At 44.1% G+C, this 17,283-nt stretch overlaps 1 protein-coding gene across 2 annotated transcripts; it reads left to right on the forward strand.

Moving 5' to 3' along the window:
- The first annotated feature begins 1,890 nt into the window (after positions 1–1,890).
- LOC311140126 (E3 ubiquitin-protein ligase HACE1-like) lies at positions 1,891–15,316 on the forward strand. Of its 2 annotated transcripts, none has more exons than XM_084175063.1 (24): positions 1,891–2,204; positions 3,168–3,222; positions 3,380–3,469; positions 3,676–3,780; positions 3,978–4,053; positions 4,331–4,462; positions 4,793–4,875; positions 6,026–6,122; positions 6,238–6,339; positions 6,469–6,575; positions 6,786–6,936; positions 7,108–7,694; positions 8,407–8,475; positions 8,682–8,769; positions 9,763–9,874; positions 10,036–10,133; positions 10,414–10,501; positions 10,888–11,037; positions 11,124–11,320; positions 11,714–11,845; positions 12,455–12,553; positions 12,795–12,865; positions 13,011–13,124; positions 13,572–15,316. In XM_084175063.1, the coding sequence occupies exons 1-24, from the start codon at positions 2,114–2,116 to the stop codon at positions 13,672–13,674; spliced, it is 2,997 nt and encodes a 998-aa protein (XP_084031189.1). In that variant the 5' UTR covers positions 1,891–2,113; the 3' UTR covers positions 13,675–15,316. The 2 variants fall into 2 exon arrangements, with proteins under 2 accessions (XP_084031189.1, XP_084031190.1); XM_084175064.1 differs by having other exon boundaries at positions 1,923–2,204; positions 6,774–6,936; positions 7,270–7,694.
- Positions 15,317–17,283: the final 1,967 nt, after the last annotated feature.

Genomic DNA, 17,283 nt, shown 5'->3' on the forward strand with positions numbered 1-17,283 from the left:
GCGCTGACCAGATGCTCTCGGGGTATGCGAGAACACATGATCAGACGAGGAAAGAGCAGTAGGAGTAGCAGTGTTTTCTGTGGTAATCCATGTTTCCGTCAGCGCCAAGAAGTCGAGGGACTGGAGGGTGGCATAGGCTGAGATTAACTCTGCCTTGTTGGCCGCAGAACGGCAGTTCCAGAGGCTACCGGAGACCTGGAACTCCACATGAGTCGTGCGCGCAGGGACCACCAGATTAGAGTGGCAGCAGCCACGCCGTGTGAAGCGTTTGTATGGCCTGTGCGGAGAGGAGAGAACAGGGATAGATAGACACATAGTTGACAGGCTACAGAAAAGGCTACAATAATGCAAAGGAGATCGGAATGAAATTAACTAAGCATCTGGGAAAGCGAGAGAGCGGGGCCTCCCTCACGTTTCACTGAAACACTCAAATATAACTCTCCCAACTTCCACTTTAGATTAATAGACTTTAGTTAGTGTCTGGTCTGTTAGCGATGTTACCAAACAGACTAGTTCTGTCTCTTACCTACCTCTAGTTAGCGTCTGGTCTATTAGCGATGTTACCAAACAGACTAGTTCTGTCTCTTAACTCTAGTTAGTGTCTGGTCTGTTAGCGATGTTACCAAACAGACTAGTTCTGTCTAATGCCTCTAGTTAGTGTCTGGTCTATTAGCGATGTTACCAAACAGACTAGTTCTGTCTCTTACGTCTAGTTAGTGTCTGGTCTATTAGCGATGTTACCAAACAGACTAGTTCTGTCTCTTACCTCTAGTTAGTGTCTGGTCTATTAGCAATGTTACCAAACAGACTAGTTCTGTCTCTTACCTCTAGTTAGTGTCTGGTCTATTAGCGATGTTACCAAACAGACTAGTTCTGTCTCTTACCTCTAGTTAGTGTCTGGTCTGTTAGCGATGTTACCAAACAGACTAGTTCTGTCTCTTACATCTAGTTAGTGTGTGGTCTGTTAGCGATGTTACCAAACAGACTAGTTCTGTCTCTTGCCTCTAGTTAGTGTCTGGTCTATTAGCGATGTTACCAAACAGACTAGTTCTGTCTCTTACCTCTAGTTAGTGTCTGGTCTGTTAGCGATGTTACCAAACAGACTAGTTCTGTCTCTTACATCTAGTTAGTGTCTGGTCTATTAGCGATGTTACACATGACTGGCACCATAGCTTGAAAGCTCTTCATTGAGAGTCACTGGAGGGTAAAGCATGGTTGCCATTTTGTTCAAGCATGCCTCAACTTTAGGTTCTGGTTCTAGCTACCCACACACATTATGCATGTCTTGGAATACAACTCCATGTTTTCAATTCTAGTCTCACAATCTTTTTTTTAGTCCAAAAAGCCATATTAAACAAGTCACCATAATCATATGGGGTAGAAAGGTGTGAAGCCTAGAGAGGTTTACTACATGTTGGAAGTTTGAACTATAGTTTCAAACGGATGTTTTTCTGAAGACATATCAAACCTGAAAGTTTCATGCAAGTCAAATCCATTTAAGAGACCATGACCATAAGCACTGTGAAGCAGGGGTGTCTGTCAATGCATTCATTCAATACAAATAAGTTGTCAGATAGAGTCTACACAGATGGCACCAATTAATGAAATGAAAAAATGAACAATTTAAAGCATTACAAGAATAATATCTTAAACACATGAATTATTAGCCTTTTTCGTATAATGGGATTTTTGGCACATTAGTCAGATGTCTACTTTTGAAACACAATACACATTCTGACAAAAAAACATATATAAACCGCATAATTCACTAAACAATATAGAGATATTATAATTTGATGATGACTGAATCAATCAATGAACCATCATAAAATACTTTGAACTACACATATTTGACACTGAAAACTACAGTACCCAGACCGCATTGCCTTTGGACGTAATAAAAACAGGAAGAATGGGACTTCACACAAGAAATGTTGCTGAATGAATCAGAGGGTAGAGAGTGAAAAAGGGGCAGCCTAATGTAAATGTTGAACCACTTCATTTCTCGGCGGCTCGATGGATGACATCGAAGCCAGAAGCACCCTTTTAGTGGAAAAATAATCGTGCTCGAGGCTTTGTATCCTCGGTTTTGTCCCTGGTTGTTGGTACACCTATGATGGAACGGGCGATGGAGCAATTAAACGTACAGCTGAACAGGCTGACCCGCTCCCTGCGTCGCGCCAGGACCGTCGAGCTACCGGAAGGTATAGCCTATCGACCAAAGGACACAAATAATCGACAGGGCATAGTATGAGGCTTTAGCTATATCTATAGCATACTGTATATTCATGCTAATAAATATAGTCATTAAATGTTTGAATTACAGTATCATCTGACAGTTTGTCAATAACAAGGCGGAAGCCAGAAACCCTTGAGGGCATTAGACATTTCCCTGTCTACAGACTGGATGCTGGATAGGCTATTATTCTAACCATATAATAGTAATAAAATGATACGAATCTAGTGAGACCAACTGATACATACATTGTTTCATGATACAAAAACGAAGGAATGACTGAAAGATGTCATGGTCATATAAGTCTAGTGGTGACATAAAGGAATGGGTTGCATAGGCTGCAGATACATACAGACCTGTTAGTAAATAGACTCTTCAGACTGTCTGAGTTCAGTAGGAAGCATAGCTGTTATGGGAGATGATCCCCTTCTCCTTCGTTGATTACTGTATTCTGTTACCTTTCTTCTATTGATCCAGAAGTGCATGTTAGGGCATGTCTGTTGTGTAACTAACAACACCATTATATTACCACTGTACTCGTGTCCATGTCTGACAACAGCAACAACATTACCTTTGAGTTGAACTCAAGATCTAATGGAGTAGGAAACAGAAATGTGTTTTGTCTTGTACGGGAAGTGCATTCTTGAGTGTGAGGCGCTACATTGTACAATCCTTTTTGATATCCTGATAGTGTCTGGTTTGAATGAAGTACAGTCACTGATAGTGGATGTAGTTATGACGGTCCTAAGTATACACAGAGAGCTCTGTCTTAGGAGGTTAGAACTAAGAATACTGGACTCACTGTTTGATTACACAAAAATGTAATTGTTCAGTGACTAAATGACATGATTTTAGCAGAGGAAGATCTTTGTTCTTTAATTTCACAATTATCAATGACACTATTATGACACAATTATTGCTCCCCTCACAGACAATGAAACCGCAGTCTACACACTCATGCCAATGGTTATGGCTGACCAGCACAGGTATGACCATGTGTGTGTGTGTGTGTGTGTGTGTGTGTGTGTGTGTGTGTGTGTGTGTGTGTGTGTGTGTGAGATAGAGAGACAGAGAGACAGTCGAAGTTGTCAACATTGGTTCCCTGTATATTAATTATCTCACATGTCTGTATTGTCCCTGAAGGTCAGTTTCTGAATTACTCCTCAACTCCAAGTTTGATGTGAACTACGCTTTCGGACGAGTCAAGAGAAGTCTACTTCACATTGCTGCCAAGTAAGGAATGTTTACATTGTATCACTGATTGTTCTAATTGTTCCATTGTTTTGTTGGAAACCAACCTCTCCAGCGTCTATTTTTATCACAGTGGTGTGTCTGATGAAACTCTGTATCTGCTGTGATGTGTGTGTCTGTGTGGGTGAGTACTCTACATCTATTTGTGTATTGTGGTGCTTGTTAACGTGTTGGTTATTGTGTTGTAGCTGTGGATCAGTGGAGTGCCTGGTCCTACTGCTAAAGAGAGGAGCGAACCCTAACTACCAGGACATCTCAGGGTGCACTCCTCTGCATCTGGCTGCCAGAAACGGGTACCATACTGTACATAGATATTACTGCACACTCACTATATACTCTGCTGCCCCCTTTGGTAGGGAGGCAGAATACACCTTTACTTGGAGATCACAGATCCCTGCCAGCCCAGTGAACATGGTTTGGTGATGTTGATGATAGTGATGATGATGTTTAGAGTTGTATATATGATACCCCTCATCTTTCCTCTCTATAGGCAGAAAAAGTGTATGGGCAGACTACTAGAATACAATGCAGACGTGAACATCTGCAACAATGAGGGACTGACAGCTGTGAGTATCGCTATGAAGTCATGTGTATAGACAGACCAGTACTGCTGTTAAATTCTTGTCATAACTCAGGGATGTAGTGCTAATAAAAATGGTGAACGCAGGTCAAGACTGCGTACAGTAAATGCCATTCACACAATAAAAAGTTGTGTATACAGGGTGTACTTGTGTTTATGCTTTATTACATTCCTCCTCTTCCTCATCCTCTTCCTCCCCTCCTCCTTATTTTCCTTCCTTCCTTCCCTCCCCTCCTCTTCCTCTCCTCCTCCTCCTCCTTTAGATCCACTGGTTGGCTGTGAACGGGAGGACTGAGCTGCTTCATGACCTGGTGCAGCATGTGACTAATGTGGATGTAGAGGATGCCATGGGACAGACCGCCCTCCATGTAGCCTGCCAGAACGGACACAAGACTGTGAGTAGATAACACCCATATATCAACCAAGACCTGTATGGAAATACCAACATTTCCATAAAATGTCCAATATTCAGTATACAGTGTTCATCATAGACACAAGACGGTGAGTGTACAGAACAGGTGTCATTTTTGATATCTCAGTGGTTGTAAATGGATTGTGTTGATATGGAACCTTTACCAGTGTTGTTATATATTCAAGTTTCAAAGTGTATTAATGATAACTTCATGATAAGTTCCATCATGAATAACATGATGAATAGGATGATGAGTGTGTCTCCTCTCTTTCCTCTTCCTCATTGGCCTGTGTGTGGTCGATGACGTCATCAGACGGTGCAGTGCCTGCTGGACAGTGGAGCGGACATCAACAGACCTAACTGCTCTGGGGCCACACCACTCTACTTCGCCTGCAGGTCACTACATACACTAGTACAATAACGATGATGCAATACTTCCTCTCATCCTTCTTCCTATTGTCCACTTAGAATTGTAGATGGAATATAAACTATTCTTTGTAATACATTGGCTCGGCAACTGAAATGCAAACGTGTTGTTTTGATTCAGTGCGGCTGTAAATATATATTCTACGGCATTGTACAAGGCTATTAGTTGGAGGAGGAGGAAGCTGGGGGGTGGAATATGAAGAGACCAAAGAACAGTGATCACAGCCAGACAGCTGTTCAGAGATATGTCCCAAACTTCAGTAGCACACTCCTATCCCTGTCAGTCCTCTGATGGTCTCTATGCAGCCTGTCTCATTCAGATGATAAGAATAGCACGAGAAAACTCATCCCTCAACTTCAGAGGGAGAATAATGAGGTTCCTATTAATTCAGAACATGACAGTGACACCCCAGCCTTCCTTTGAGTGTATTAAGCTCTGCACGCGCTCACACACACAGACACACACACAGACACACACACAGACACACACACAGACACACACACACAGAGGAGGAGCAGGGCTGGAGGCTGGAGTGACAGTATCCTTCTCTGATCTTTTGTTTTGATTATGTTTCACTTGTACATTAGTCAGGTACCATTAAGGAGGCTCTATTTGAAAAGCACTGTGACTAGAACAATTAGTCTGTAATGAACTGTGGATAAATGAAGTGTTGTTTTACTGTCAACTGACTGCATCACAGAGTATATCAGTCTGAATGAAGTGGCTGGTCCACCAGCCAATGTGCCTGTCTGGTGAATGAAATAATACACTGGACATCTTGATTTTGTACAAGCCCTTCTCAGATCTCCAACCCTGACTCCAGCCTTCTATTGACCACCTTCTCTTAACGTTAACCCTTATCTTCTGAATTGTCATTATATCGAGTTTAAACCTTAACCAACACTAACTTTATATTTTGTTAGAAATCTGTGTGTGTGAGCCTTAGGCATAGTGGATAGAGTGTTAAAGTTAAGTCTATTACCATTTGTAGGTACGATGATATACATTGACATTTCTTTACGACAAGACACAATCTCAGAAGTAAAAAGGAGTAGAGAGCAATGTTAAAAACATACAAGAATACATTCAATACATTAAAGCCCTACTTATGTCCCACAGCCACGGTCAAAGGGACACGGCACAGATCCTTCTCTCTCGAGGGGCTAAGTACCTACCTGACAAGAATGGAGTCACCCCTCTGGATCTGTGTGTACAGGTGAGCATTACCATGACAACAAATGGCTAATATAACAAACAAGCACCCAGAAAACAGCATTTGTCTGTCTCTTCCCCCTTTCTGATCCCACTGTGTTGGTGTGTGTGTTGTTCAGGGTGGTTATGGGGAGACGTGTGAGATCCTCATCCAGCACCACGGCAGACTGTTCCAGACACTCATCCAGATGACGCAGAATGATGACATCAAAGAGAATATGGTACATATTCTACTGTCTATCTGTCTCACTCTGTTATTAGAGCAATGACTAGGTTCATGTCCACGCACCTCTTTTTCTTTTAGAAAGTGCTTGTAGGCATATTTTAACTGTGTCTGTGTCTGTGTGTAGCTCAGGCAGGTTCTAGAGCATGTTTCCCAGCAGAGTGACAGTCACTACCAGAGGATCCTGACCAGTCTAGCAGAGGTAGCCACTACTAATGGACACAAACTCCTCAGGTAAACCCTCTGCTAGACTCCCAGCCAGACCTGAGGCAAATGCATATGGAAGTGCACTTTATTTAGTTTCTTACTAATTTCTCTGAAAGAAGGATGTTTATTCAGTCATTACAATGCAATAAGCATGTAACAGCAACTCCACTACCTAAACGCTAGTCATTTAGGTCGAGGTTAATTCTATTCCTTACTCACTGTCAGTCTCCTCTCCAGTCTGTCCAGTAGCTACGAGGCTCAGATGAAGAGTCTGCTGAGAATCATCCGGATCTTCTGCCATGTCTTCCGCCTGGGCCCTTCCTCTCCCAACAACGGGAATGACATGGGATACAACGGGAACAAGACGCAGCGCAGCCAGGTCTTTAAGGTCAGTATGGGGTTAGTACTGAACCTGACTTCAGATACACACAGAGATGTAGTACATTGTGTGAATCAGAAGAGGGCGTTGAGAGATTGTTCACCATCTCCTGATCACCTGATCCATGACTTGTCCTGGTGCATGACTTTGAGTGTGTTTGTGTGTGTTTTTGTGTGTCAGCATCTACCCCTCTCTTTCTTTCTCTTCCTCGCTCTCTTTCTCTTTCTCTCCCTATTTCCCTCTCTCTCTCTTTCTACGTCTGTCTGTCTGTCTCTCTCTCTCGCTCTCTCCATCCCTCTTTCTCTCCCCTCTCTCTCTCCTCTCTCTCCTTCACTCACTCAGTCTCTTTCCTTGCATCCCCGTTTCCTCTCTCTCTCTTATTTCCTTCAGCCGTTGGAGTTGCTCTGGCACTCTCTAGATGAGTGGTTGGTGTTGATCTCTACAGAGCTGGAGAAGAGCCACCAGGACCCCTCCAACTCTTCCTCCTCAGGGAGCGAGATCGCCTCCCTCCTCCTCAAACAACGCGGCGAGGTTGACTCCGCTTCCACCTCCACCCCCGCCGTCTTCACGGTGGCACCCTCGCTGCCCCCCTCCATGCCCCTACCCCCTTTGCTGGACCCAGAGGTTGACAAGAGGACCCCGGAGGTTGTTATGGAAACGCCGGAGGTATACGCAGACGGAGAGGATGTCATCTCTATGACGGCCAATCGGCTCAGCGCGGTGATCCAGGCCTTCTACATGTGCTGTTCCTGTCAGATGCCACAGGGGTGAGAATGACTTCTGACCTCTGACCTCTAACCCAGGGATGGGCAACTCAGGTTCTTGGGAGGCCTGAGTGTCTGCTGGTTTTCTTTTTGGCCCGGCTCTTGATTGCACTCAAGTGCACACACCTGATTTTAAAGATCTATATCGGCCACTAAACGACAGAGTCAGTGTTCCTCTCATAATGTCCTAGTTTCACAGAGATACTTTACGTAACTCTTCCTCCTTCAGATCCCCTCTGTGTGAGTAGGCCTGGGAAATAATGGATCTTTAATATCTCTCTCCATACACACACACACACACACTCACACACAAACACACACACACACACCCTTTCCTCGCCCCTGGCTAGATAATTACATTTTAATTAGATCATTAAACTCATCCTAATTGAACGCTGAATAGGAGCCACTGTTATTGGCCCTATGCTGCTGTAGGAGAAGAAGATGGCTGTGTTTGTCTTTGTGTTTCTCCTTCCCAGGCCTGCTCTTCATTAGCTGATAGCCTGGCTGTTCCCCTGTCAGGGAAACACTGTTTCAATAATGCAGGTTATTGTTTTTTGGAGAGGGATCAGATCCACTCATTATAATAGACAGATACTGCACCACTTATCTCTGTGTTGTGGTCTTCTGAAACACAGCTCCTGGTTATGTAGTGAGTGTGTTCATTATTTTATTATCTTGCTCCCACTGTGTTTCCTTGTCTTTCCTCATCCAGAATGACGTCCCCTCGCTTCATAGAGTTTGTCTGCAAGCATGACGAGGTGCTCAAATGTTTCGTAACCAGGTGAATCCTTTGACAGGATCTTAAACTTATGTTTCTTACCAGACACTTCTTATCAATCTCTCTAACTTAACCTGTCATTTTTTTTTTATCTCTCTCTCTCTCTCTCTCTCTCTCTCTCTCTCACTTTCTCGGTCTCTTGCTCTCTCTCTCTCTCTCTCTCCATTTCTCTTTTTCCTTCCTTCCCTCTATCTCTCTCTCGCTCTCAGGAATCCAAAGATCATCTTTAACCATTTCCACTTCCTGTTGGAATGTCCGGAGCTCATGTCCCGCTTCATGCACATAATCAAAGGCCAGGTGAGACCTGTGATTGGCTGGTCTATCAGTCAACTTCCTGGTTGTGTATCTGCTGTAGGCAGGACATACAAGGGCCAAGACAACGATCCCATGGCCTCATATTTGCAAGCTATGACAGCAGCTTTCTCTCCCCCGCCCTTTCTCTATGTCCCTCTCTCTCTCTGCCCCTCTCTCTCTCTGCCCCTCTCTCTCTCTGCCCCTCTCTCTCTCTGCCCCTCTCTCTCTCCCTCTCTCTTTATGTCCCTCTGTAGTTCTCCCTCTGGGGACTCTGTGGCGAGTGACTTTGAAATGCCTGTGTCTCCCAGGCAGGATCATTTAACAACATTATTGCCATGGCGATAACACTTGTCTTAAGTTCCTTTATATAGCTTCATAAATTTTAAGTGCCTCCTCGAAGTTGTGTTTAGTGTTCCACTCTCACTCATATTTGAGCCGAGGACGGCGTGGCAAGCCTCGTTACCTCTATAGATTATATCCCACCTGGGAATAAGAGTCCCTCGTTTTAATTACAGATTTTAACCTGTAGAAGACTATTTCATCTCCACATCTCCCTCTCAGTACGCACAGGATCCCCAGGGGAAAATCTCTCTCTGTCTCTCTTTTCTATCTCTCTCTCGCACTCTCTCTTGCTCTGTCTCTGTCTCTGTCACTTTCTCTCTCCCCAGCTCATCTCTCATCGCTTAGAGAGAACAAAGACATTCAAATATTATACAAATATAAACGCCACTCTTCCCTCTCTGCGTTTTTCAGACACTGTATTTCAACACTTGAGGCTTTGGAGCCATATGTTTAGACACCGTCTCAGAGTTGAAAGTGTAGAGAGAGATAATGCATTTTTGGGAAGTCCTGTGGCTGGTATTTAGTTAGGATAATTGTAAGACATTATAAGGGGGTTATACATGCTTATAAAGTCTTGTAATACATTATAACTGCATCATAATGCACTATACCTGCAGGCTGTAAGTAAAGTGTTATTGTTTCTTCCCCTCGCAGCCCTTCAAGGAGCGGTGTGAGTGGTTCTATGAGCACCTATTGGCAGGACAGCCAGACTCAGACATGGTCCATCGACCTGTCAACGAGAACGACATCCTGCTAATCCACAGAGGTACCCAGCCCACACTGACCCATCCTTCATACAGTATAACCCATCGTTCCTGTTTGGCTAACCCCACTGACCATCCTTCATCCCCAAATGTCTTACACTCCACCCAGTAATGTATCAGTGTATCTCTCTTTCTCAATATGTTTCTTTCTCTTTTCTCTCAGAGTCCATATTCAGCAGTAGCTGTGCGATGGTCTCCAAATCGACCAATGAGAAGCTCAAACAGGGCATCGCCGTACGATTCCATGGAGAGGAAGGAATGGTGGGTATTATCAATGTCTGTCTGACCTGGGTTTAAATAGTATTGATTTTCTTTCAAATACTTTAGTTTAGCAACTCTTGATTGAACTTGCCTAGCGCAATGGAAACAATGGAATAGTTCCCAAAATGCAAAGGGAATAGGGCACCATCTCAAATTGACCCATGCTTAGTCCTAGCAACACTGCATTATTTGTGCAGTATACAGGAAACCGGGTCCCATTTCAGCCCGTGCTCAGTGTTAGCAGTGGACCTTTAGTTGACCTGTGACCTTTGTGTTCCAGGGCCAGGGCGTGGTGAGGGAGTGGTTTGACGTCCTGTCCAATGAGATCATCAATGCAGACTACGGCCTCTTCACCCAGTCAGCGGACGGTGAGACACCTTGCGATTGGCTGATGTTTGTTTGATGTGTAAACAGTGTTTTTCTACTGTAATTGAGGGTGTATTTTCCTCCCTCACGGTTAAAAAAAAATGTTGTTACCTTGCATCATGATCCAAATACTTTGTTTGTTAATGATATTTTTGTATGCCTAGCCTAGCTGTATATTGTGACTGGGATGTTTGCCCCTCTCTTCCCCTCTCTTGCGTCAGAATCCAAACACTTATTCAGGATAGGTAGGTAAGAAGATTTATTATTATTATAAGATCAAAACTTGACTGGTATTTGTTTGTTTGTCACCGTGTGTGTGTCTGCCTGTGTGGCGTGTGTGTGCACATCGGTGTGTGTATCTGTGTGTGTGTGTATGTGTGTCTCACAGGCACCACTTTCCAGCCCAACAGTAACTCGTCAGTGAACCCTGATCATCTGAACTACTTCCGGTTTGCGGGTCAGATCCTGGGCTTGGCTCTTTACCACCGTCAGCTGGTCAACATCTACTTCACCCGCTCCTTTTACAAACACATACTGGGTAACACACACACACACACACACACACACACACACACACACACACATTCTATAGTGGGTTGTTAACATGATATAATGTGTGTCCAGGCATCCCAGTGAGCTACCAGGACGTGTCGTCCATCGATCCAGAGTATGCCAAGAATCTGCAGTGGATCCTGGACAACGACATCAGTGACCTGGGACTGGAGCTCACCTTCTCCGTGGAAACAGATGTGTTCGGCGCCATGGAGGAGGTGCCACTCAAACCTGGAGGGACTAGCATCATCGTCACCCAGGACAACAAGGTGAGCCAGCCTATCACAGAAGGAGGATCTGAAATGTTTTTTGTTGTTGCTCTCAACATCAACTAGGAGAGAATAGCAGATGATTGACAGGTCAAGCAGAAGGAAGTTGCGATATGATTTAGACTGCTCCCCCTGTATTCTCTAACACTTATGACCTTATATGATTCATGTGTATATGATGTGCGTGCTTGCGTGCGTGCTTGCCTATGTTTGACAAAGTTATTTTGGAATTTGAGAGTGTAGTACCACAGCTGGCCTGCAGGTGGTAATGTTCTGTAAGGAAGACGCCTGTGAAACGAGATGGTGTTTGAGGGCTGCCCAAAGATCAACCATACTCTACGTAGTGAATGTTCCCTATATAAACTTCTCTCTCTCTCTCTCTCTCTCTCTCAGGCGGAGTATGTCCAGTTGGTAACAGAGTTGAGGATGACTCGAGCCATCCAACCCCAGATAAATGCCTTCCTGCACGGGTTCCACACCTTCATTCCCCCCTCCCTCATCCAGCTCTTTGACGAATATGAATTGGTTAGTGTCCTCGCTTTTCCTCTCTTCTCCTTTTGCCTGTGTTCAACTCCCTTCTCCTTTACCTCTCCGTACCTCTTTCTCTGCTCTCACCTCCTCTTGCCCATTCTCTTTTATTCTCCTCCTTTGCTCTCTGCTCTCGCCTGCTCGCCTAGCGGGGTCTGATGTCTGATGCAGGGATTGATTGGCCTTATCTGGCTCAGGGGTGTCAACATGTTGGGGTCACCTTGAGGCCCCTCGCCCGGCTCAGATCAGATTTGTTTCTGTGTGTGTCGGCAAAATCCATGTCCTCACCAGTCCCGATAGGGTGCCATGGCGATTATCTGGCCCGCCGTGTGTTATTGGACATGTGTGTGCAGGTACAAGCCTCAGTCACACGGTCACAGCTCGCCTGCTGACAACACTCAGACTCAGTGGGGAGGAGAGTATAGCTCTGAACCACCCGTGTTCAGTTGCGTTAGAAAAACACCCTTGTGTCTTTGTCAACATGATTTTGAACAGAAGAAGCACTAAGTTATGTTTTATAAGTCTGTTGTATATGATACATGTGTCCTGACTGCTACTCCATTTATCTCCCTCTCTGTTTCTGTGTGGGTGTCTGTGTGGGTATAGGAGCTGTTGCTGTCTGGGATGCCAGAGATCGACGTGCAGGACTGGCACAGGAACACAGAATACACCAGTGGCTATGACCTGGAGGAACCTGTCATCCAGGTGAGTTAGCGCTGACCGGGGAGGATTCTTTTTAATGTAACACCACCTCATCAGAGAGGAGGACCCTTTTTACTGGAGCACCTCCAAATTAGAGAGATATACCACAGGCTTGGCTGATCCTACAGAGATCTTAACCCCTCCTCCCAGGCTGGCTTAGTGGTTTAAAGTTGATTCTCTTGTCAGATTCTCTTATCTCACAGTGGTTTTTATTTGGTTTAATGTGGATTATCTTGTCTTGTAGTGGTTCTGGAAGGTGGTAGAAAGCCTTACCCAAGAGGAGAGGGTCCTACTGTTGCAGTTTGTCACTGGCAGGTGAATTTCTAATAGTCAGTGTGCGTGTGTGTGGCATGTGAGTTTCTTCCAGTCATTCCCTCAAGGCCATTGTAAGATCTGATCAGTGATCAGTCACTTACTCTCACTCCTGGCCTGTCTAATTCCTCTCTCATGTCCCTGTCAGCTCTAGGGTACCTCATGGTGGCTTTGCCTTTCTGATTGGAGGTAGTGGCTTACAGAAGTTCACTATTGCCTCTGTACCATACACATCAAACCTACTGCCTACCTCCAGCACCTGGTAAGGACCGCACACACACACACACACACACACACACACACACACACACACAAGCGCGTTGTCACTCACACATGAGAGAGAGATGCATGCTGACAGAAAAAGCACTAGAGGGCAGTATGGTGCCTCTGTCTCCTCTGCCTCTGGAGTCGTGTGTGTGTGTGTGTGTGTGTGTGTGTGTGTGTGTGTGTGTGTGTGTTGTTTAGTGCACTGGTATAGAAGAGAGGGGTGAGAGGGAAAAACAGGGAGGGGTTTCTGCATGTTGGATAGAAAGGACAGGTACTGTAGTTCTCATCGCTGTAGGCCTTTGCTTTGGGAGGTAGAAATCACCACTGTACTGTATACTACAGCAGCTGGATATGATATGAGACATAATGACATGCCATCAATCTGCAGTGAACCACAGGAAACTACATTGACCATGATCCTCCTCTCCTGCTCCTCCCACAGCATCAACATGATGAAACTTCCAGAATACCCCAGCCAGGAGGTCCTGCGGGACAGGCTGCTGGTCGCACTGCATTGTGGGAGCTATGGGTACACCATGGCATGACGCTGGCGGCAGCTGCATCTCATCGGGACTCCTCTGGCCCATGCCCATGAGAGTGTGTGTGCGTGTGTGTGTGTGTACGCATGGACATGGACACATCAGTGCAGGGAATCCATCCAACACTTCCTAATCCAAACATCTTTCACCTATCTGTGGCAGTTTGTTTTAGCTTGGTAGATTCTATTCTACGGACAGAGCTAGGTATGATTTTCATAAGATAAGATAACAAGCTTACAGTCATTTCAACCCAATTGAAGGCAAAGGAAATGTGATACCCCTGATTTCACTCTGAACTGCCAAAAACATGTTACCATGGTCACAACAACAACTCTACCCAGACCTCTTATCCACTACAGACTGGCTGCACAGCATCACTCTCACAACGTGAAGCCAGTCAGCTGGGCTCAGAGTGTGTCTGTCTTCCTTTTAGTCTCCTTTGACATTCTTCTCCTGTAACGTGGTAATATGGAATAATCTGGTTGGTGTGTATTTCAAAATGTCACAGTCTATAATTACCTTAAGTGGGTGTGGCCAGGTGGTTTTACATGTGTTTACCAGGGAGGTAGTTGTAAGAAGGTGGTAAAGATGCTGGAGTAACAAACACCAATGCAAAAAATGCTAATTTGGCCTAGGAATAGGTGCATAAACTCTAATTCCAAAATGAATAGAAGCGTTAACGGTGCTTACAAACGTTTACCCCCCCACTACAGTACATCCCTGACCTTCACAGCTGCCTAACCACAACTCCCTCACCCTATAAGGTGCATGTCTCATGTGGCTTTACTTTGTGAGATTCTTCAGTTTGGTGTCATTCTGTTGTATTGGAATGTGTTAGTCTGTCATCTGCAGATGTATCTCTGTGTCCTTGTAGTGATCATCAGGGCCTAGTTTTTCAAAAGTTATCTATCCTGATTTCGCCCATCAGATAGGATTAAATACATAGAAATAGGATGAATAGAACAGACAAATCATTGACTTCTACTCATTCTATTTCTATGTATTTAATCCTATCCGGATAAGAAAACTTTTGAAAAACTGGGCCCAGTAGTCAGTCATCCCTTTCTATGGTATCTGACTGTCAGGACTCTGGGTGCGTCTCAAATAGCTCCGTATTTCCTGTATAGTGCACTACCTTTGACCAGAGCCCTATGGGCCCTGATCAAAAGTAGTGCACTATAAAGGGAATAGGGTGCCATTTGGGACGCTGCCTCTGTTTACCATGTTGTATTTCTCCCAGCTCAGTCAACTTAAAGGTTAGAGGAGCACTACAGTATATAGAACAAAGTGAAAGGTTTGGTCAGCAGTGCCAAAAATAAGAGCCAGTTTTATTTTGATTGCTTTTTGTTTTTATCCTACCTGAACATTATGTTGAAACATGTTCTAAAAAGGGACAGAATCATATCATGACTTGACATATCATGAATGTAGCTAAGGAATGTTTTATTCTTGATCCTTGATTTAAATTACTCTACAATGATGTGGGAATGTAAATACTTATTTATATTTCATATTATTTATCAGTATTGTTTTAAATGTATGACTTGTTTTGCAATTGTAATCAGATAATGTTGATGTTTATTGTATACAGAGCCTTTATAGATATTTCTGCAAATTACTCAAAACATTAAAGTATGTATTTTACCATAAACATAATACATTGTTTAAACTTTGAGATTGTATGCATCAGCACCCCACCCCCACACACAAACTGTTAGTGAGTGATTGTGGGAGAGCATTGAGCAATGCACAAGCTTGTGTGAGTGAGGGCATGCTGGTAAAGTGCATAGTGGGTGGATTTGTGTGTGTGTGTGGCTGGACATATGTGCCCTCAGCATGTGCTGTGTTGGGTCACAGGCTAAGATCAGCAGGGCTACCTGTGCTAAACGGTTTCCTCAGCACTCTCTCTTAAACACAACCTCTGTTCCATCTCTCTCACACACACACACACTCACCGTGACCAAAGCCACATTCTAAACACACAACATGTTCTGTTCCCCATAGCAACGCTGCATCCTCCATACAACCTGCCCTTCCAAGTTCTAACTTAAACACAGCCTGGCTGGTTCACCATGGCAACGCCAACGTCTGGTTGAGTACACACACACAGGCAACGCAGCATGGACAGGCCTGGACTGGCTGAGACATGTGGACCTGGCATATGTCCCCCTGACAACCCAGAGAGAGAGAGCAGAGAGAAAGTAAAAGTGGTTGGATATGTCAGTAGAACAGAGGGAGAGAAAATGTGTCCACCACATTTTACCACATACTTTCACCACACTAACATGCACTCTCATTATTCACTTAATTTAATTAGCTAACTATTCATCCTCACCATCCAGTCTCCTCCCTGGACCTGTGTGACACATTCAGGCGATAACACAGTACACACAGTGCTTTAGACACCGTCAGGCGATGCCACTGCACTGTAGAGTCAATTTTTACCTTTGATCTCCAGAGTTCTACATCTGGCTGGTTTTTCTGATTGCTCTGTGTCCTCAGACAGAGATAAATGCACTCCTCTGGCCGGCCTCTGTGGAGTTATTACCTCTGCATCTGCACATACTGATTACATCTGCTGTGTTCACCCTTTCTCTCTCTCTTATACACACACAACCACTGACTGCGTACATGTCCTCTACTACAGTACAAACTGCACAAAGCAATGAGGCTGAAAATGTGGTCATGTAGATTGTCACTCCCCTTCGACTTGTTCTAGTGCAGACACTGGGGCATATTTCACCAAGGCAATGACCTGCAGGCAGAGCACTATAGAGAACTACCTTCTCGTTGACAGATTTTGGGGTGGAATCAGCCCTCTCGCTTCGCCTGTTCCTCTCTGCTACAGTGTACAGTGCCTTCAGAAAGTATACACACTCCTTGACTTTTTCCACATTTTGTTGTGTTACAGCCTGAATTTAAAATGGATTAAATTGAGATTTCTTTGTCACTGGTCTACACACAGTACTGTCAAAGTAGAACTATGTTTTTAGAATTTTCTTAACATAATAAGTTGCATGAACTCACTCTGTGCAATAATAGTGTTTAACATTTTTGAATGACTACCTTAGTTCTGTACCCCACACATACAATTATATGTAAGGACCCTAAGTTGAGCAGTGAATTTCAAACACAGATTCAACCACAAAGACCAGGTTTTTTTTCCAGTGCCTCGAAAAGAAGGACACCTACTGTATTGGTCGATATATATATATATATATATATATATATACAGTGGGGAAAAAAAGTATTTAGTCAGCCACCAATTGTGCAAGTTCTCCCACTTAAAAAGATGAGAGAGGCCTGTAATGTTCATCATAGGTACACGTCAACTATGACAGACAAAATGAGAAAAAAAAATCCAGAAAATCACATTGTAGGATTTTTAATGAATTTATTTGCTAATTATGGTGGAAAATAACTATTTGGTCAATAACAAAAGTTTCTCAATACTTTGTTATATACCCTTTGTTGGCAATGACACAGGTCAAACGTTTTCTGTAAGTCTTCACAAGGTTTTCACACACTGTTGCTGGTATTTTGGCCCATTCCTCCATGAAGATCTCCTCTAGAGCAGTGATGTTTTGGGGCTGTCGCTGGGCAACCCGGACTTTC

The sequence above is a fragment of the Coregonus lavaretus genome (assembly GCF_964263955.1).
Source record: "Coregonus lavaretus genome assembly, chromosome: 13".
In the NCBI taxonomy this organism is placed as follows: domain Eukaryota; kingdom Metazoa; phylum Chordata; class Actinopteri; order Salmoniformes; family Salmonidae; genus Coregonus; species Coregonus lavaretus.